Source organism: Cyrtonyx montezumae, unplaced genomic scaffold, assembly GCF_038088225.1.
Source record: "Cyrtonyx montezumae isolate F1298 unplaced genomic scaffold, pur_monq_1.0 scaffold_8, whole genome shotgun sequence".
Classification (NCBI taxonomy): domain Eukaryota; kingdom Metazoa; phylum Chordata; class Aves; order Galliformes; family Odontophoridae; genus Cyrtonyx; species Cyrtonyx montezumae.
In genome coordinates, this window is record NW_027072089.1 from 24093543 (window position 1) to 24116986 (window position 23444).

The 23444-nt window shown below is 34.1% G+C and overlaps 1 protein-coding gene across 1 annotated transcript in view; it reads left to right on the plus strand.

The window, feature by feature from the left end:
- MMP16 (matrix metallopeptidase 16) overlaps nucleotides 1–22373 on the plus strand; it is a 165198-nt gene extending 142825 nt beyond the window's left edge. The window contains exons 7-10 of the mRNA XM_065751879.1: nucleotides 8719–8857; nucleotides 15361–15511; nucleotides 18775–18890; nucleotides 21679–22373. Coding sequence (XP_065607951.1) covers nucleotides 8719–8857; nucleotides 15361–15511; nucleotides 18775–18890; nucleotides 21679–22013 — 741 coding nt within the window. The 3' untranslated portion in view covers nucleotides 22014–22373. The remainder of the gene's footprint in view (nucleotides 1–8718; nucleotides 8858–15360; nucleotides 15512–18774; nucleotides 18891–21678) is intronic.
- Nucleotides 22374–23444: the final 1071 nt, after the last annotated feature.

Genomic DNA, 23444 nt, shown 5'->3' on the forward strand with positions numbered 1-23444 from the left:
CAGCCAGAATATTCATTAGAGAAACTGAAAGAGGAAGCCTTTAGATAAAATGAGAAATTCAACATAAATTATAAAATAGAGGAGAAAGTACGTGTCTTGGATATAGCATTGTTCAGCACTAGAAATGGGAAAACTGAGATGCTGCTGTTGGTATTTTATTGAACTTACTGCATAAAATCAGGAGAGGTTTCAGAGGTTTTACCAATGTTTTGGCTAAATCGACCTTACTTTAAAATTTAATTATATTTTTGCTTCAGCTTCAGTTGTAGCTACTTTTATTATATCCAATCTTTCTGGTGCATAAACCAGTAGCAGACGTTGGATGAACAGGAGTGCAGATTGCAATTTTATTTAGCGTCCATGAAGGAGATTTATCCTGCATACTAAAAAGTAAGGGGGAAAAAAAGCTTTCTTTTTTTTGACTAACAGTTTTCCAAAGTATATACAGAGTGCTGCTGTCTTTTAACTCATTCAGAATGTGAATTAGCATATTTTAGTCTCTAATCCTTGAACTCTAGCCATTGGACCTCTTTTTTAAAAAAGTATACCAAGAGATTTCAGCATGAGAATGGCTGAGAAATGGTTTTGAATATAACTCAAATGAGTGAAAGAGAGTATTCAATCTGAAGGTTCCTCGGAAGATGAAGCCACGAAAGCAGATTTCGACATAAACAGAGCGCATTTTTGACCCGGCGTTGTGGTTTAATCTGGCAGGTGACTGAGCACCACAAAGTCATTCACTCATCCTGCCCTTTTCAATTGGACAAGGGAGAGAATCAGGAATAAATAAATAAAAAATAACGTGTGAGTTGAGATTAAACTATTTACTAAGAGAAAAAGAAAATAGTTATGATAAATGTATGTATGTGTGTGTGTGTGTATAACAAAGGACGCACAAGTGATTGCTCACCACCCTCTAACTGATGCCTAGGTAGGCCTCAAGCAGCAGAAGAGAGTGAGATGAACTCCTACCCTACTTAAAACTCCTTCCGCTTGATTTCAATTGTCATGGAATATCCCTTTGGCCAATCTAAGTAAGCTGTCCTCATTCTATTCCCTCCCAACTCCTTGGGCCTTTCTCTGAGAATGGCCTTGGCTCTGTAGAACACTACTTATAAGCAACTATGAACACTGGTCTGTTATCAACATTGTTTTTCTCAAAGAACAAAAAGCTTGGAATCATACCAGACACTGTTAAGAAAAAATTTCTTCCCAGATGAAACTAAGACACTCGGAATAAATATTTGTCGTTACCTTACATTGTCATTTACATACAAAAACACATAAGAGATACTAGAAAAATGTATTTGCTACTTCTTAGAAAAGATTTCCTAGCTAAAATCATTCCATACATTTTATGCTTGAAAATGTATTTACACCAGTGAAGATTTCATGTCAGTGGTTTACTTGAAATCAAACACTTCAAGTGAGGTGACATGTAGCACTTCCTGCAAACAACAAATTCATGAGTGTACCAGTACCTTCCACTCTGAGTCATAGGCAGTTCTTTTCATCCTGATGTTGGTTAGATAGACATACTGTTAAGAAAAGGGGGTTGTTCATTACAAACAATGGCTGTAAATTGAGCAGGGGAGTGCTTCAGTGTCTCATTAGCTAATTAGTGATGGGAGTTAGCAGTAGTTAACAAGTTGTATCAAGGAATTATATTCCTTACTTGCAAATGTAGTGAAGCATCAGAATGAGAAATGTATCTGATACTGATTTTGCAACTCTTGAGTTGGTCTCATGTCCACTATAAAGTGCAGGATCTCATCATAGGAAAGGCTGAGATCTTTCTGAGCAAAGCTAACACGTTTCTGAATTCTCACAGTGGTTTCTTAGAGTACATTTTCACCCCATTATGTACTCATGCTGTTGTCACATACTCATTAGGAGAGATGAATTGGTTTTACTAGTTCAAATATTCAACTCATTATGTATTCATCTGTTAGAGTCTGGATAACAGTCCATAACAATATTTATGGCAGATAACAGTAGTTTTAAAGGAGCCTTGTTTGTTCTTAAAGTGAATCAGCTTAAGAAGATGAGCTGAAGTATTCAGTCTGTGTATAAAATAACCCATTTAGTTAATTGTTTCCTAAGATGGGCTAAATTGGTCACATCCATTTAATGTCTGATTCCAGTGTCACTAGAACCAATTGTTTTCTTCTGTGTAATTAAGTAGGAACTGAAGTAGGGCTAATCTGTACATTTCTTTGCAAATTCTGTAGGGATTAAAATAGTAATAATAATAATAATGTCTATACTTATTCTTAAAGCTAATATATATATATATATATAGTTTTTAAATTCCTTATACTGTAACTCTTCTGCTCCATTAATATATTTTTGAAGAAAAATACTCAAAGCATTTTCTTATTTTTTTCATATTATGTGCATTTGTTTTTTTAAGTTAAATGCTATAAATTTCAAACTTGGAATGTTGAAAATGGATACTATGAAAGAAATAGTGAAAATCCCCCAAATAAATAGGAACAAAGCCTTTAAATCCAGTGTTGCGGGCCAGGTAGCAAACTCTGTTATCTGCCCCATCATTGGAATCTCCTGGTAAAATTCAGATGAACTGACGAAGTAGATGTGAAAAAGTGGCTTTTGAAATTAGATCAATATTTTCAAAAGGATATTTCTAATTTATAATTACTTTGATATAATAAATAAAAACAATCAACAAAATTCATGAAATTTTGAAATACTCTCATGTACGTGTGTAGTAGTGGACCTTCATTCTCCCCTATATCACACTTGTTTGGAATATAGTCTTTGAAGGCTTTATTCTCTGTGTTTCTTTGTATATGACATTCTTTCTCTGTCAGAGAATAATTTAAAATCACTAAAGATCATAGTTCATTATTTACCATGTGCTGTTTTTGCAGTGCTCAGATGGGAAAAACTTACGAGGCACATTTGTCTGATTTTTTCAGTTTGCCTCTCCAGCTTTGCATAGCTTCTGGGAATTTTTGATCTTCTATTGACAAAGGCTTGCATTTGCATATGATGAGAGGTGGCTTATGGGAAAAGGCATGACCCAGGCTGAAACCTTCATGTATTTTGTCAATAGTATTAACCTACAGAATTAATTGGAATTCAGCATTTAATTAACATTGATTTAGGGCAGAAGTATTACATCTATTTGCCTTTCTGCAGAAAATTAAATTGGCCTAGCAATGATCCCTGAGCAACGTAGCCATAGGAAAACAACTTCTTTCTCTAGTGGTTGTAGATACTCCATTTTTCACTTTTGCTTCTCATTACATCTTTTGACAGTGGAATACCCTTAACAGAATTATATATATAACATCACATCTTTTCTTTCCTTGTATACCTACAACAAGTTTTCATATTCTCTTTAAAACCAGCACAAGACCTAATTCCTTCTTAAAGGCAACATAATTTTCATTTCCAAGTAGTTATGAAAGTTATCACAAAAAAGGTTTCCAATTTTTCTTCATTTTCTAACTCCAAAATTTTTAGAATGTGCATCACATTGAGCAGTTCTATATTTTAGTGAGGGTTGTTAAGCCTTGGAGTCAGGATTGAGGTGTTGCATGTCATTGCAAAATTGTAGGTGGAGTTCATTAAGTGTAAAGTAAAGAGCAGAGCTCTAGAGATTTTGCAGCACATTAATGTTTTACTTTTGGTGATAGTTATTGGTCCAGAGGTGAAAGAGAAAACGGCATGCTGAGAGAAAAAAAATATATCCATTAATTCTGTCCTAAAAACTCTACTAGTTTGATTGTTTATAGATTAATTGTGATGTCTGGAGATGGTTTTTAATTCTCTTACCATCATTTTCATCCCTTGAGAAACATGAAAATGTTTACGTGAGAATAATGAGAATAAATACCAGAGAATGGTATGGAAACTATTATGACAGGAATACAGATTTAAAAGTGCATTTAAAAAAAATGAAATGGCAGCAAAGTTTAATAGTGAAAAGGAAATAAAATAAAAGCTACATCAAATTCTTTGATTTAGAAAACTTTCTAAAAGAGTTCATAGAATCAAATATGAAGAGCTCAGTGATCATAACTGAAAAGCATGTTTGTTTATTGTGTTATGTAGTCTTATGAGCCAGATTTTTTTGGCTATAATACAGTCTTCCATTCAAGATTTTCCACAAGGAAATGCTTTTAAGATTTTTGATGTTACCACACACAAGCTACTAGATTTAATCCCTTCATCTAATGACTAAGCTAAATCTGTATCAGAAAAATAATGTAGATTTTTTTTACTCATATCTCAGAGTGATTTATATACAACCTCTGTTCAGTTTGTTTCCTCTAAAAGATTTTGTCACAGTCAGTCTGAGTGACTGTTCCTGCTTTTTCATTCAGCTATTACTCTTTGTACATAGTAGTATTTCTGAAGTAGCTCGCAGGCTGTCCTTACTCAATACCCGTTTTTTCATTCTTAGGTATGTTGCTCTTTTCAACTCAATTTTGATTTTTTTTTTTGTTTGTTTGTTACAGTTCATGCTTTTTGAACTGGGAATAATCTTATATTTAGTTTAATTGACTTAGTATGCCTATGGTTATAACATGTAATGATTTATTATTACTCAATATCCCAGCTGCCAGGGATGATTCAGGTATTTGGAGCTATTGGTTAGCTACAGATGCTTACAAAAAAAAGCATTTGCTAGCCAGCAAGAAATGACACTAAAAGTTATACACTCAATCTATGTGATTTCTAGGCTTGGAATTGTAGTGCATGTGACAAATCATAAGTTCAAGCTGTCTGCAGGAGTGAATGTGTTTTGAGGAAATAGAGTGATTAGAAGTACATTAAACCAATATAGTGGAAAGAAACAGTTTTTCAATGCACAGTATTTTTCAAAAGAGACAAAACTGTGTTTATTCAATATAAGCAAATATGCTGATATGTGTTTTGTCAGGGAAATAGTTTCAGACTATTTACTTTGAGTGTGAATGAGTGAATTCTTGGAGTGAATAAGCTTTCTTTATGACTATGCCTCTTTCCAATTTCAGTTAATAGCCAAATTTCATTGTAAATACATTTTCCAGTGCTTGTATCTGTCTATGAGAATGCAGATGATAAAATTGCTAGCAAATATAAGTTTGTCAAGGAGAAATTAAGTAAATTTTGTCATATGTGCTGAAATTTTTCATTCTTTCTATAAACAGAGCCTTCCTATTTGATACCTCAGAAAGATCCTTGGCATGTTTTACTGCCACAGAATTCCTCAAATTGAGTTCCAGAATTTGAACTCTGGCAGTCTAAAATTGTTAGGTCTGTTAAGTTCATATAAAATTCATCCAGGAAAATTCAATTTACATAAACAAATTATTCTGTCATTGTTCACCAGCACCTACCTTGCCCATTCTTTTAAGTAATCCAAACTTCCAGTCCTTGTTTTCAGACATTTCCAGATACTTGTTCTATCTTCTCAGTCTGCCTATCTCTGAAAATACATTTATTGGCAAATAATGTAATTGCTTCTGCCTATTTATGTAAGAATATAAAAATACTAAAATTATACCCTTCCAAAATTCTATTTCTGTGAAAATCTTTCATTGTTCATTTCTTGGAAGACTGTAAAGCTGGGTTAGTACAATTTAAGGACAAGGGAAATATACTATAGGAATTCAGGAAGGTCAGTGGCACAGATTCTTTGGTAATGCTGGTACTACTCCATTGAATTTCCTGAAGTCAAGAAATTTATACTAATGCACATCAGAAGGGAGGGCTTGGGATGTTATTTTCAAATTATGTTTCAGAACGGAGCATTTAGACATTGAAAGTAGTAGCATACAAGGATCTTATTTCAAGCCATAGAATATTTCTGCTTAATATTTGCTAGATGTAACAAATTGTAGAAAAGTTTCCTGAAAGCAAATAGAAGGACAAATATCCTGAATTAGATCTTACAAAGGGCTGCTATTGTTGGTGATAACAGAAAATGAAAGAAGGTAAATCAAGGCTGAACACCGATGAGTGGCTGTGACTTCTGCTAATTGCTTGTATCTCTTCTCACTGTCGGCTGTTATAAACAGTTCTTCAGATACTTGCATATGCTCTAAGTCTGCATTTGTTTAGAAATGACTCCATAAAAGTAAATTACTATTAATTCCTAAATTAACACCTTTGGTTTAGGGTTCTTCTGAACCACAAGTGATGGGTGACTGGGTGAATGTATCAGAGAGGTGTCATTGCATGTTTTCTGCTTTTGTTTTCTTGTCTGTCAATTTGATGATGACTCAGGACAGAAGATGCAGGCCTAGTGAACCATGATAGTAACTGATACCAGAAAGAATGGATTTTGGACTCACTGCAGCTTGGTACTTGTTTGTCTGTTATTTTTTTTTTTAATTTAACAACTGGTTGTAGAGAATCTGAGTCAGATGTTTATAGAAATTTGGAGAGGACAAAGAACTGTTTGGCCTATTAAGACTTGCTGTTCTGTCATTTCTTTCCAAGTCGTGACTGGATTGATGGTGCCTCAAAAATCTGACCTAAAAATCCATTTCAAGCATTTATCACTGTTTCAGTAAGAATGTACTTCTAAATTATCTGTTTTGAGAATATTTCCCAATTTTAATTTTCCAAAGCCTTCTTCTCTTATTTCCATACTTGAATACAAAATAACAGAAGTTCTCAGCTCTTCTAGCATTCAGAAAACATTTCAATGAGGCCTTCCTGATGAACTATTAAAGAGGGTTTTGAACTCAGCTTAGGAAAGGTGATGAATTTAGTTCTTCATAAGCCTGCTCCTGTAAAATATTAATATTCTTTCTAAGCCATTGTTGTCCAAACTTTTTGACTTGCCTGGGCCTTGCTGAATGAAGAGAATTTGTCGAGCCAGATATAAAGTATATAATACAGTTAATGTATAACAAATGTTACTTTTAATATATATTTTAAATGAAAGCATAAAAAAGAGGGCAACAGAAACATAAAACCAATTGAATTTGACCTTCTTTTTGTGAAACTAGTACATCAGTGTTTGGTTTGATTTAAGTGGTTGCAATTCTTAGTGACTTCTTCAGTTGCTCCTCAGAGATTTTTGATCTAGTTTTACTCTTCTGTGCTTCCTCCTTGAAAATAATTGTTCACAAACAAACATACTGCTGGAAAGCAATGATATAAAGATGTGTTTGTGAATGGAGGGATATTTTTATTTATATTTTAATATATACCTTTTTAGCTTGTTCTTTACTTTTATCCATGCTTTAGATTTTATTGTAAAATGTTTAACTTACTATGTTACTTTCATATGAAAAAAAAAATAGTTACCGATACATAACTCATCAAATTTACAAATTCAGAGAAAAGTGAATAAATGTAGGTGTAATGTGACTAATCTGTAAAACTCCTTTTTGCATGATTGGGTTAGCAAATTTTAGATTGCCCCCATGTGGTGCAACTGATTGTAAGTGGTGGATGCAGGAGGCAGAGCCTCTGCACTGCACTGTCTTCTCCACAGCGTTCTGTTATGTCCTACACTGTCCTTGCTGTTGCTACACACAGTCAAATCAAGAAAAATATCCCCAAAATCACATAGTAATCTAAGAAGTTTACAATCTTTTGAGGTCCTGTTGCTTGATGTCCAGGGCAGCGTGTGGTCCATGGGTTATAGGTTGGATGTGCCTGCTCTAACCTGTGCCAGTTCCCACAAGTGCACAGATCTCTTTTGTTTATCAAGTTGATCCATACAGAAGGTGTAAAACACTGGTGACAGATATCTTTCAGGATATCATTTTATCATGTAAGGGGCTTTATTCATTTTTATATAATGATAATACTGTAAAAATGTGAAAATTTATGTAAAAAGTTAAATATTTGACTAGACCATCTGTTGTCAACAGGAACTTTTTGTTGTACCACTTCAGCTCTTAAAGCAGTGATGTCTTTATCAATGCCCACCTAATGCATTACATATTAATTTCACAACTGAACATTTTATTAGTTAAAAAGGCACCTTCCATATGATTCTCACCTAATGCAATAGCATACCTATCCCACAGGGAGAAACCATTTCAAGTGTCAACAACATAAAAAAGATGGGGTTTTGAGCAACCTGGTTTAGAGAGAGATGTCTCTGTCTGTATCAGGGGAGTTAAAACCAGATGATCTTAAAGGTCTCTTCTAACCCAAACCATTCTATGATTCTGTGATTTGCTTGGATGCTGGATTTAACACCTATCGTTGGCTATAATATTAAACTTTTTGCATGTAAAGACTGCAAATCTTCACTACAGTAAAACTGCCATCAAAGTTTAGCTCTTATGGGGATCTCATACTAACGTTATAGGTATATTTATGGACATTGCAGTGTTAGCAACCACTTGAAATGGCTTGCAGAGTTAATTTATCACACACATACATACAGCTCAGTTCAAAAGCACTTGTAGTCAGTCTTCAAATGTTAAGTTGGGCCTCTTACTGGAATGATGATTAGAAGATTAAATCATCTTGCACAGTACACTGTGCATTCTGCTAAAGGTTATCTGCTCCACACACACAGTTCAAGTGGGCAGCTTATTCTAACCTCAGGGAAAAAGTAGTGTTGGCACATTTAGAGTGAGAGGAGGCATGGATGCAAAGACAAATAAAGTTAGGTGAACACCAGAAGATCCTGCACTAAAAATGCTAAGATAGACTGTTCCTTATTTCAAGGACGTCAGCATATGCATCTGTGCCTCAAATCATAATAAGTGATAAGTGTTTGTTTTCCAGGATCAATGGTTTTGGCGAGTCAGAAACAACAGGGTGATGGATGGATATCCCATGCAGATTACCTACTTCTGGAGAGGGCTGCCTCCCAGCATTGATGCAGTTTATGAAAACAGTGAGGGGAATTTTGTCTTCTTTAAAGGTAAGAAAAGTCAGAATTTGTATAATACTAGCAGAGCTGATTTTTGGAATATAGTTACTTATTTTTACTAATGGTTTGTAAGTTATGTTGTAAATTCGTAGCTAACTGACAAATAGATGAGTTATGTTTTTCCATTCCGTCAACTCAGCTTTAATTTATGGTTACCCTTCAAAGTATCAGATGTTTTTACTCTGATATATGCTCTAGAAATTTGAAAGTATAAATGCATCACATCACAATGCAGTGATCCTTTTTTGGACTACTTTGGATCCTATGAATCATATGAATTTGTATCCTATGCAATCTTTTTTTGGGGAAAATGTGGATCAGAATCAAGAATGAACACAGTGCTACGTATTCTCATGTAATTCTCTTTTCTACTCTTTCTTATAACAAATGATATTTGTATTTTTAAATATTATCTGATTTATATATATCTTACTGTATAGTACATTGTATTTATTAATATGAGAACTATGATGCTAAGATTTTCAGGTGGGAAATGAATTGATTAAAAATTATTTTTTTCATAGACGTATCATTAGTATTTTCATAAAAGTTTCAATCCAAGCATCAATGGATCATTAAAATATTCTAATTCAGATTTCCTGAGAAATCATCCTATATGTTAGCAATAGAAGTGTGAAAACCCATATAAAATATGTTTCATAAGGTAATGCTTTAAAAGAAGAAATGAGAAACTTCAATCCATTTATTTGGGTTGTGAGTGATTCACTTAACCCACTAGAGAAAGATAGAAGCATATTTGTTTCTAAATTGTAATGTTGGAAATGAATCAATTTTTCAAGCAGAATCTTGAACAGGAAGATAGAAGTAATATTTCATTCAGTATGGAAAGGTTATCACCTTTGGAATACTAAATGGAAAATACTTAATAATATGCAAAAGTAGCATAAAGCAGTACAGTGAAAATTAATCTTATGTTCTGTTAATAGGAAAATGGAAGTGTTCAAGGCCAGGTTGGATGGGCCCTGGGCAATCTGATCTTGTACTTGATCTAGCAGTTGCAACCCTACCTGCCACAGGGGGTTTGAACTTGATGATCCTTGAGGTCCCTTTCAACTCATACTGTTCTATGATTCTATGAAGTTGTAGGCTTTTTGTATGAACTGTAAGATAAATTGCATTCCACATAGGATATTTCTATCTACATTACATCAAAACAATATAAACTTTTACTTCTGTTACCATAAAATAGATTTCATGTCATACATTCTGGGAAGTTAAAAAGCTCAGGAATCATTACGAAGGTACCTCAAAATTGCATTCCTGCTGCTCAATTATTTGCAACAGTGGGTCATGAAAGGATGGAGGGATCATTCTGTATATACTTTGGCTTATCATTTTAATGCAGAACAAAGGAACCATCCTGTGCATGCCAGAACTCTTCTTCAATAATTGTGGGATCCACTGCCTGAACTTCAGACAGAAATTATCAAGCACAGTGTTAGACCTGCTTTCCTTTCATTTCCTTTCCAGACATCAAAATTTGTTCTGTCATTATTTAAATCTTCACCCAATGCTGGCTGACTCATGTTAGGCCTTAGAGGAATTGATTGAATCTATTATATGTAATATCATAAGTTTACAAGACTACAGGAGAGGCTAAGAGGAATTTTTTTTTTAACCTGGGAGATCAAGTAATCAAGATTAATTAAAGCAAGCAGAAACAACAGTATTATGTTTGTATAAGTCACAAAATTATGTTCTTTTCTCCCTTGCTTATCCTCAGATTATGTTCTTTGTGTTCAGAGCAGCTGATTTTGTGCAATGATATCATATACCTGGATTTCTCAGCTTGCTTTTGTTTGGAGTCCCTTCCTTTTTTTTTCCAGTGAAATAGTTGATTTAAATGATAAAACAGGTTTAAATCTTCATTACTTTTTTATACTACTAGAAATACAATACAATGCAGATATAAAAATATTTGGGATAACTTTTTACAATGGGAACTATGTTGTAAAATATGAGCCATATGCCAGTAATCTTGGATGACAGCTTAAGATGGAATATTTATTTATGATTCTTTGAAGCAACTTTGTAGTTTATATTTTTTGCTATGAGAAATGTAGTTCTTCCATACTTGTCCTAATAAAAATCTATCAGTATGTTTAAATGTGCTTAGCATTACTCTTCTGAGAATATTTGAGGAGCCTCTTAGATCACACATAATGTGTCAGATGTCTACAGAACATATAGCTGAATCAAGTTGAAGGCTATTGGATCAAATGTCTTATTTGGCTTTGAAATTGTCCTGGTTTAAAATATTTTTTTGCACATTACCATTTCAACTAATTCCATATTCTTTTTTTTTTAATTAATATTTGTTTATACAAGGGAAAAGATCATAAAATTTCAGTAGGATGCTTGTAGTGCAAAGCTATAAAGTGATACTTGCTCAATTTGGGTGGCTTATGATACTTGGCCTGCCTCCTTATGACTCATAATGCTCATAAAGTACAGAGCAATCTGGTGGATGGCTGCTTATAAAAAGCAGCTGTTTACATTCTTGTTACTATTCACTACTAGTGTCCATGCTGAATGCTAATAAGAAAATGGCACCAGAATGATACTCTTTTTTTCTTTTTAATAGAGGAAATATGAATAGTAAAATCTATTTTGTGTACCTGTGGGAATTTATATGGTGCTTAAAATGAAATTGTCAAGCCATCTGCACTGTTGAATGTTATGGTAAACCAAATGGAGCAATAGAAATGCTGCTGTAAAACTCATTGTACCAATGCCACCATCATAACTTTCAACTGCACTTATCTCACTACTTGTCAATTTTATGTCGAAAGATAGACTTACTATATTGTCAGATCACAGAGCAGAGTGGTAACAGAGAAGAATTTGGAAAAAGAGTATAAGAAAAAGGGAATCAAGAGTCATAGTTGGAGGATATTAATAAGACGATGCTTGATCCTGGTTTGCGAGACCAAAGTTAAAAGCAAGGGTGACTGGAGAAAAGCTTTCCAGAATCAGATGTTTAAATTCTACCTGGTTTCAGACAAACAGAAGCCATAAAAGCTTTGGGAATTTGACTCATAGCATCTGCTGAGGTTACGAACTGTATCCCACACAAGTCTTGCACTATGAATATATCATAATCTCATATACCAAGAACAAGAGTCTTGATGCTGATAACCTTGGAGCACAACCATTTAGCATTGGGATTTTAAAAATGAATTAATATAGTTTCTAAAATCTGCACAATTATTTGTAGTTGTCAGTAGATAGTTATACAGTCTGGAGACTGCCTGGAGTTAAATATTTGATATTTTAAGAGATACATTGCAATGCAGATAGCCCTTATTTCTAGTATTTCTTTCAGAATGTCAAAGATAGATGCTGAGAAACTTCAAATAACTGCAGTCACAGTTCATTTTTCTCAGTTGTTTCCCTACAGTTATGATACCTAACAAAGCATTATTGAAAAAAGTAAGACATTTTGACTATTTTATCCCTTTCTTCATTCTCAGCTTGTGACCTTACCATTCTGCTTGTTGTTAAATTCCATCTTACATTAAGGAATAAGTACAGAAAGATGAAACATTCTAAAGGTTGGCAAGAATTCATGAAACATGTGGTGCTTTATTAAGGTCTGTGAGAATAACAAACCTACCAACCAGACCTTAAAAAAATAAAATAAAATAAAAGTTTGTTGAATAAATACAGTGTTAATTTCTGCTTAGGATGTAGTGTAAGACTCTAACCAGGCATTTGCTTTTTTTATGGATGAAACTATGATTACTTTATTTTCATCATATCTTCTTTATTTCCATTATAATCACAATTAATGAAATGCATTGACTATTCACTTGTGGAAGTGCCATGTGAGCTAAATGAAAGCATACTAATTTAAACATTTATTTATAGTACATTTTAAAATACAAAAATATAATTTAGAAATAAAAGGAGCTAATTTTCATTATAGTCAAGCATCTTTTTTGCAGTTAATTTCAGCTCATTCTAATATCTGGTTCAGAGTTTGAATCCCTCTCATTCTCACAGAGACTTTGAAAGTTTTATCTGATCAGCAGCCACTCATTTTCCACCAGCAGAGGGACGGAAGCTAAAAAGAGAAAAAAGAAAAACAAACAACAACAACAAAAAAACCTCCACACAAGAAAAAAAAAAAGTAAAAGCTAGCAGCTAGATGGACCATTTGGATTTCTTATACACAGACCTTCCCTTTAACAATCAACGCAGTTGTAGCAGACTAAACATATACTCCTATGTAAATGTTAAATACAATTTCCTATAGATAGAATCAATAGAAGCCTTGCCCACTAATGTTAAAGCTCTCAATGCCCTACTGTCTCCATTTTTATGTGGTATTTTGTATGGCTAGATTTATATTTTTTCTATTTATCCAAAAAGAATTTACTTCCATATAAGACATTAAGTGAAGGATTTAATTTCTCACTTAAGTCTTGTGTTCTCAAATCTATACCTGCTTTTTTTTTGGCCTTATCCTACTCCAGTATATCTTAATATGTAATAGATACCTCACTCAGTAGTGCTGTCACTTATAATGGTGTGTATTCAACCGATGTTTGTTTTGCTATGATATGATCTTGTTAACAGCTGAGTTTGACTTGTTGGATATGGCTGATAATGATCAGTTCCTAACAATTGGCTTTACTTGTGAAACACGGGGAAAGGTAATGGCATTACATACATCACAGCATATGCCTCCCAATGCTGTGCAACAGCTGTCATTTTGAATGATCTTCTGAAGCAGAAATGAGCTGGCTCAGTATCATTCACTGGATGCCATCTGTTGTTCACTCTGTAAGTACCAACTAGTAAGATCCAAAACATATGACTTCTCTTATTGTAGTGTTTGCAACTGCCATTAGCATCTGAAGACTTCTGTGTCCAGTTATCTGAACTAGGAGAATGATAAACCACATGAGTTTAGGAACAGTGGAAGCCTGAAGATTGCCATCATCATCATCACCTTTAAGTGAATTTTTAAGGGAATCTCAATTAAGATAAATGTCACATTAGCACAGGCTTTAATTCCAGGTCAACATGGATCTTAGCTTTCCATGTCTGTTCTTAGATCTCTGTGTCTCTTATTTTCAGTACTTCAAATGGCTTCTTTGAATCTGGGAGAGAAAATGAATCTGTTGAGCAAACTGTAGTGTCTGTGCTTGGAAGTGGGTGAAAAGGAGCTGTAAACAAGCTGATAAAAAATTGACTCTGGAAACCCAGCATGTAAGGGCCTGAAACTATATCTCCTCTCCTAATTAAAACTGTGATAAAATGAAAGCGTGCTTTAAATCACTACAGTACAAACAGGGAGATTAAAAAAAATCCCCTTAAACTCATATTTAATACCACTGATCCTATTGCTCAAAGCCCCATCCAGCCTGGATGTGAGGTTCTTTATTGCCTTTTTTCAACCCAAAATATCTATGTTTGAAAGAAAAGTCTTTACTAAAAGACACGGGTGAAAGTAGATTTTGAAAAATAATTAGAAGGAAGCAAAAATGTAAAAGTGAAAAGATGGTTGCGGAAATAGATCATGAGGTACAGCATGTTGAAAAGACCTAGGAAAGAATCTGGAAGACAGCAGAGTTATTAGAGATAATGTTTGGTTAAAGGCTTACAATATGAAACCATGAAGTGAGTGGTATGAGTCATGGAAATGTACAGTGAGAAAGATGAACTTGGCTAGGAAGCTAGAACAAACTGGAATTGTGGGCTGGTGAGTCAAGCTGTCCAGTCAGAAGAAAGGACAGGAAGTATACTCTCCAAAAACAGGTACATTGGATCCACTTCTAAAAAATACTGTTGCAAATTCTGCTTTTATAGAAGTGCATGCCCATATATAAACAACATATCAAACTAGTAACTGCAACAGTAGGAATTCAACAGCTGAGCACTGCTGTACTAAAGGCAACCCTTTGTTCATTTCAGAAGCATGTATTGTCACCTCTGGGAACCTCAGCCTGCAGTCTTTAGGCCATACTAAGGTTATTAATGTGAATATATGACATGAAAAAAAACTGTTACATCTTCAGTTATTTCAGAAATAGCCTGTACATTATGCATAAGTAATTATTACTCAATAGAATATGGTCTATATAAGAATAAGAATTTCTATTTGTTTGCTTTCTTCTCTCGTTTTGTCTTAAATACTTACCTCATGAAACAAATCTATCACATAGTATTACTGTAAATATACTATGTCACTCTTCACAGAGCAGTCTGAGTTTGATTCATATATAGATGGTATTAAAATACTATTTGGTCCACTTGAATAAAAGATGTTCTGTAAATACAAAGTCTCTGTACGATGCATTTTATTTTGTATTACCTGCAGTGATCTAGCATTTTTCATTTCAGTGTGGTTAGCAGAATCTCCATAGCCATATGGGAGTCTTTCTTCAGAATGTATACAATTCAATACCGTGAGTTCTGAGGACTAACATCTATATATGTATGTGTATGTATATGCTTTTGTACAGGTAACAAGTTCTGGGTTTTCAAGGACACTACTCTCCAGCCAGGGTATCCTCATGACTTGATAACTCTTGGAAGCGGAATTCCTTCCCATGGTATTGATTCTGCAATTTGGTGGGAAGACGTTGGAAAAACCTACTTCTTCAAAGGAGATAGGTTGGTATAGGAATTTTTCAAGGAAGCAGTTTGGTGGATATCAACAAAGCAACAATCTTTTACACTATTTCTCAAAAAATGTCAAGCCATTTGAACAGCTCAGTGTTTTCTGTGGATGGAGTTAATCCCTCTTGCATTGAGGACTATACTATTTTCACATTTCTTATATCCTATATTAATGTTAGCATGTTGGAATGAGGTGTCTCTTTCTAATAGAAAATTATGATTTAGAAGTCAACAGGCAAATCAGAATTGTGGCAAATTCAAACTTAAATACTCCAGGTAATGAAACTGTCTTACACTTAGAGTGCAAGATAATTGGTAAATCATGGCAAAATCGGAGTCCTGAAACAGTAACTTTCAATAGTGACTTATATGTCTTCATTTCCCTATCTTTAAAAATAAGGGAAAGAATATTTTTCTGCTTTATAGAAACATCAAGAGAACTTAATAGTTTTTGGAGGCCTAAATGCCATTTGAATGATGGATTTTACCCATAGTTAATGTGCTACAATATTTGTTAATTAATGTATTCAGAATACTCAAAAATAACATATAATAACTTTATTAATTAATTTCATGTTTGTAGTATTATTTTTTAAAGTGCTATTGCTTCTGTTATTGTTGCATAGTGCTTAAAATTCTGAGACATTAACAGTATTATTGTATCTCTCAATTAATTAATTTAACATACATATAGGATATGTTTTGCACATTACACTCAATCATCTTTTACCAGTACTGTAATACTGCAATACAGAGTGCCACAACCAACTGTATTGTTGAAGCTATTTAAGAAAACAAAAAAGTTCTCCAACACTCATGGTAAAGAAGGTAGACAACAAAATAAAAATGTGTGATGTTTGAAAAATAGGTATTGTTTGAAACAGCTCTTTTCAAGGTGAATAAAGACATCTGTATAATGTTCTTCCTCTTGTTGAGAAGATTTGTAATATTTTTAACACAAGTTCATTTTCAGATAAGTTTTCCACCTCCATGCTTCTGGTAGGTAATGTGCAGTAGGAATCTTACATGACCTGTACTTCACTCATCAGCATCCTTTTGTGTTCTCATACACAAACACTTTCTTAAAATACTGCTGGTAATAACAGAAGACTAAATTAACTTTTAGAAAAAAAAAGCATCTGTCGACAAAGAAGATTTCTACTGAGAGCTAACAAGCACAGTAAAACTTGGCAGGATAAAAATGCTTTATATATGTAAGAAGATTGAAGAACATGAAATTTGAAAAGATAATTGATCTGTTACAAGATATTGATTGTGATATTGTGAGAATAAACCCATGTTCCAGTGAGCTTCTCAATGTGTATAGTTTAGATTGCATTTTTTTTTTTATAATAGGAATGTAATTCTGTTGGTTTTAGTAGTATACATCTACAATAGGGATGGTCTGATCCTGAAAAATGTACAGCATAAATGTAACTGAGTAGTGGCAGGAGGTAGGAACTGAAGGGAACCAAAACATTATGCCATAATCAAAATAAGGATGTTTCTTATATAACTCAGGAACATGTATACTTGTTTTGATAGTAATCTTTTCTAAAAGAGCTTCAGAGAAGAAGATAGACAAAGATTAGAGAAAGAAACAGACCAATAGAATATCAAACATCAAATATTAACTGTTAAATGGAAAAACAAAGAAGATACAGAAGTTCAAATAGTAAATGCTATGATTATGCTTGTAAGACTAAACTAACTCACACGTTGATCATTGTTATGATTTGAAATGATCCATTAAAACACTTTAGAGAATTCTTCCAAATAATTTTGTGAAAGCAAACGGGAGGACAAAAAAATACTGAATAACATTTTACCCTCTTATTCCTGCCTTTAGAGTGAGTAATGCAGAACAAGATGATAACAGCCTTGCTGCACTTCTTGACACATGGCTTTGTTTATACCTGTCTACTTTTTGCACTTTTAACTGAATATTTGTTCATTCATAAAGCTTACTCATCTTGCAGTTCAGAGTATTGTTAAGTAAACAGAGAAAAGTAAATACAGGAAAAAAACACATTTTAGCAAATATTTTCTAAATGTTATTGGTGCACATGCAACTATATTAAGAGATCAGGCTATAAAATAATGTATGCAGTAGAAGGTAAGAATTAAGTACCAATAGTTCTTTGTATAACCTACCAGACCTGCCAGACTTTAATTTAATTGGAATTTTAAAGCTGGAGAAATGCCCTACAGGTAGAGACAGAGAGTTCAGTCCATTGTGTTTTTCCAAAAGCAGATCAAGAGATGAATGAAGTACTTTCACAAGGATAAAATATCATCCATTTAAGAACTCTTGAATATATCAGGAAATATCATAACAACTATTTCTAAAAACGAAAGTGAAATGATTCAAATTAGGAAAAGGCTAAAGATTTAACAGTGAGCAAATTGTCAATGCTGGAGTTAAACTTTTTGGTTTTTGGATGACCTGAAATGAAGTGTAGCTGCCTTTATAGATGATTTTTCACATGAGTAAAGATGAATGTAGAAATATAAATCTCCAGTAAAATTTAGGGTGCTCTAAGTTAGTGAATTCAAACAAAATATATCAAAATACACAGAGATGCTTGAGAAGCAGTGTGATATTTTTTATAACCAAGCAGCAATTCAGACAGCTGCTTAAGGATAAAGAAAGTATCAACATTATCTGCAAGCAAAATAACAATTGTAAATACTTCTCCCAAGTTTAGAATACCTAGAATTTGCATTCTGAGGCTTTTTAAACTGGAGAAAATCTGGCAGACAAAGATTCAAAAAAACTCTTTTATTTTTAATCATATCTATTTAATGATAATATGATAATAAAATATGAATGCATATTCATAGGGTGTAAAGTTTAGCATGCTGGCAGTTTTGTGATTAAAATGTTATTTCAAATATACTGGGCTTTTTTAATATGTGTTGCACCACTCTGTTTCACTTTGCAGAATCCTAGGTATCAGAATTGCTGTGACTATTAAATGCAACTCACATTAATGTAGATGTCAAAGCACAAAAATCTTTTTCTTCAGCATAACATGAACTTCAGCTAACAGTTATCTTGGCAAAGTTGGCAAAAAATAACTTTCTCTGTTATTTGGTAGCATCTTCAAAGAAAAGAAATAAATGTTCCCATTTGTGGCTACTGAATACAGTGTGTGTTAGAAGTAAAAAAATATGCACTGAGTAAACTATGTTACTTATCTGCTATGTTATAAATTCCCTTTTTTTTCTTGTTCTGTTAAAAAAAAATAAAACAGGTATTGGAGGTACAGCGAAGAAATGAGATCCATGGACCCTGGTTATCCCAAACCAATCACAATTTGGAAAGGTATCCCAGAATCTCCTCAGGGAGCCTTTGTCCACAAAGAAAACGGTATGCAAACACATTTTTGTTTTAATAATTTGCTAACAACTTTTATGTAAGATACTGTAGTGAAGGAGTGATTGATTATTTATGTTAAGCAGTGGAGGTATTTTTGAATTATGAATAGAAGAAATACATCCTGCTGTAGAACTTGCTCTTGTGAAAAAAGCTATGTTTGCATGTACCTTTTAACACAGTAAAGGGGAAAAATCTTTCCTATTTAGTGTAGTAGACATTAATTTCCATTCTTATTTGTTTGCTTTTGTCTGTCCTAATTCACTTAATTATTTGTTCTCTGTGGAATTAAATGATCTCTTAGAATGAGTTTTCTAACCACAGAATATCCCTCTTTTCATTGACAAGGTGTTGGCTGTAGTAGGTTAGAAGCTACTACCCTCGTTCTAAACAACTAGAACAGGGAAGAAAGATCTTTATCTGAACAGAAATACCCTTACAAATTTATTTAAATAAAAGATGTTTTAAACTCACAATACAGAAATGCAAATCATTAGGATGTTAGTATGGAATATTATTTCCTAGATCAAAATGGATCATCACATACAGGAATCTAGAATCTCAGTTGTCCATTCTTCCAAATGAACAGAATTTTTTCCATCTTATGAGAATTCAGTGCTACCCAGAGTGTGATGGCAGGGTGCTGAGATAGCCCTGAGTAGTATAGAATATAGATCTCTTTTTCAGGAATAAAAATAAGCTTTTGTCATTACTTATCACTGTTGGGAAAAGTTGCATGCCATTTATGATTTATTAGTAAGTTTTGAGTTTCTTCTGGTTAACTCGTGCAGACAGCACACATATGTATTGTCATATTATTTTAATTTCATTTTAATAAGTGGATAAAAATATTTAATTGTATGGACCTCTTCACTCTACTATTTTAATCTCTAACTTGATTGGATACTGTGCTATGGATTTTTTTTTTTCCAGAAGTATGTCTAATTGCTTCCTTATTTTGTCCTTGTTTTATCCTGAATCATTTCTGGATTCCAGTATTTTGGCTAGACTACAGTTTCTTATGTGTTGGTTTCATTTGTCTTATTCTAATTTTGTTGGAAAGTAGGTCAGCCTTGATAATATTCTGCATATATTACACTCCATAACTAAATGCTTGTAAATGTATATATGTATATTTGGAAATGAGCACAAATATGTATACACACAAAACATAATGGATATAACCTCTGCTCTCTTCTCTCAATTACTTTTTAAGCATATTTCTAAAGATCTATGTTCAAAAGGAAATTATGTAATTGTATGTATGCATATATGTATTTATATATTTTTTTTTCTCATTTTGATTAGATTCTACATAATAAGGTTTCTGTATTGAGCTCAAGTATGTGTTTCACTTTGTGAATGAAAATTATGGAATCATAGAATCATAGAATATCCTGAGTAGGAAGAGACCCATTATGACTATTGAGTTCGACTCCTGACTGCACACAGGGCAGGCAGCAAATCAGACCATGTCTGAGAGCAGTGTTCAGATATTGATTCAACTCCAGGAAGCTTGGTACCATGACCTCCACCCTGGGGAGGCTGTTCTAGTGCCTGACCACTTTTTCTGTGAAGAACCTTTTCCTGAAATCCAGCCCAAACCTCCCCTGTTGCAGATCCATGCTATTTCATCAGGTTATATCCGTGGTCACCAGAAAGAGACCAGTGCCTTCCCCTCCACTCCCCATCATGAGGAAGCTGCAAGACATGATGAGATCTCCCCTCAGCCTCCTCTTCTCTGGGCTGAACAAACCAAGAGACTTCAGCTGCTCCTCAAACACCTTCTTCCCCTCTTAACTATTCGCCATCCTTATAGCCCTTCTTTGAACATTCTCTAATAGTTTTGTTTTTTGTACTACGGTGCTCAAAACTGCAACCCAGGATATGGTTTGCTGTCCTGGCTGCCTGGGCATACTGCTGACTCATGTTCAACTTTCTGTCAACCAAGACCCCCAAATCTCCAGCATCTCGCACCCAGTCCATATGCCAGGATTCCAAGTGCAGAATCTGGCATTCACTCTTTTAAACTTCATGTTGTTGGTGATTGCTCAGCTCTCAAATTTGTCTAGATATAACTAATCCAGCTGTTTGCATTTCATTTATAAACAGTAGGAGAAAATTCATGATTCCTGAAGGTCTCTTTCTTGACAGACCTATGCAAAAAAATAAAGCAATACAGATTTTTGGCAGAGAGACCTTTTTTTTCTTTTTTTTTTTTTTTTTCACTTAGGCATGTTTGGTAATAACATTGGTTTACACCTGAATGATCAAATATCAGCTCCGTGCAAAAATTTTAAATCTGCATGCACTATTTTCACTCAGCAAAGCTGCTTTTCCTCTTTCCTTCTTCTGAAGTACAGCTGTAAGCTAAGTGGAATTGAGGCTGTTCTTGTTTCTGGCTAGAAACTTTTTCAGTCTTATTTCTCATCCAGAAGTTCTTGGGATAATTCAAAGGTCATTTCAGATCCAGCTGGGTTTTCAATGAATAAACAAACCATTTGGACCCTAGTCTGTCAAAGATCACATTCTCTGGAATTCTTTTATTGTTTGTGGAAATGGGGGAAAAAATCCCCATTTATTCAATAAAAAGATGTAGGATGACAAATTTTCTAGAATAGTAAAGAAATGAAACTTTGAAAGATTTGAAAGGCCTGTGAATTAGATATGTTCTTCATGTATTTTATCTTTTTAGTAATAAAATAATTTGATAATAGTAGTTTCAGTCATTGAGTGTAGATTACATGCTTTGACCGTGAATAACTTCAAATTTCTTCCTCAGGCTTCACATATTTCTACAAAGGAAAAGAGTACTGGAAATTCAATAATCAGATGCTTAGAGTGGAACCTGGCTATCCCAGATCCATCCTCAAGGATTTTATGGGTTGTGATGGACCAACAGATCGAGACAAAGACCGACACAGCCCTCAAGATGATGTTGACATTGTTATCAAACTGGACAACACAGCCAGCACTGTGAAAGCCATAGCTATTGTCATTCCCTGCATCCTGGCCTTGTGCCTCCTTGTCTTGGTTTACACTGTGTTCCAGTTCAAAAGGAAAGGAACACCCCGTCACATACTGTACTGCAAACGCTCTATGCAAGAGTGGGTGTGATGTAGGGTTTTGTTTTGTTTTTTTTTTCTTTCCCTCACAGGAGTTTGTGGTAACTTGAGATTCAACACAAGAGCTGTTCTGCAGTTTCTTAGCTAGGAGCGGGCATCTGTCAGTCTGAAACAAAGCTGATCCTTAAAACCCAGGAGGTTGCCTGTCCCGGCGCATGAGTGGTGATTCCCTCAGCTGGGAAACTTCCATGATACACAGTATCTGCTGTTTCTTCAGTCCTTTGTCTTTCTTTGTCATTCAATTTAGGCCTTTCCTCTGCACACTTAAATGCCCAATATACTATCAGGATTAAGCAAGGAAGAGGAAAAAACAAGATCTCCAATATTTCTACATTTTTCCCTTAAGGCCTGCTCCCCTTTGAAAAGATTTTCTGCTGAAAGTCAGTTTTTTTAGAAAAACACAACAACTCACAGTGGAACTTTCAGGAAAGTGAGAAGACCCAAAACAGCTTTGTCTCCAAAGAGGATTGCTTTCTGTCTGCAATGGATAAAGTCCTATACTCCTACTTCCAGTTTTGTCAGGTGGGAGACCCGGATAGCATGCAGGACTTCAGACTGTTCGGACAGCCATTTTCCAACAAACAAGGGGCCAAAATATCTGCAATATAGTAACAGCCTTAATAATACATTCATTTTGTGTTTTATACAGCTGCTCTGGGCTATGTCCTCGATGTTTTAAACTCATTTATATTCATCACTATATTCAAGTGGAATCTTTTTATTGGTTTGTGTGATTTTTTGGGTTGGTTTTCCTGCATAATCTTTCCCAAGCTGTACCAAGCCAACTGCCCCAGGCCTTTCACAGGTCTGTCAGGAGTACTCATTCCAACCATGGTAAAAAAGCAGTGCATCTCTGAAGTGGATTTCAATGAACTAATGTAACAATGGATGCTATAGAAAATCTTGACACTGGTATTACTTTGGTGTAACCCTTTGAGAACTATTGCATCATTTTTCAGAGTCTGTTGGATGTTAATCTTGATTGCCATTAAATTACAGGATTGTGTTTGGGAAATTGAGGTTTTAAAAGAAAAACAGGTTTTTTTTAAACAGATTTCTTGTGACTGCAAGTGAGTATTTTTCATTACTTGCAGATTGATAGAAAAGCATTTATAACATAAAGAGAAAGCAAGTTATATTTACCAGCTGCTTTCTGGTTAAAGGAATCAAACCTATTTTAATATCTTCTACCACTTACCAAGGATTTTTCTGAACTGGCTACAGTTTTATAGCATAGCCTTTTATCATAAGCATCTTGAAATTCTCTTTTAAACTATGTTGCATGATAATTCTGTTTACCTCTGCAGAGGTAGAGTTACAGTTTCAAAGGAAAATTAAAAGGATGACTCTGATATTGCATGTGTACCGTCAGGCATTCTCCTGCACGTTCACTATAGTTCTCAAAGGGTTAGTCAAATCTCTG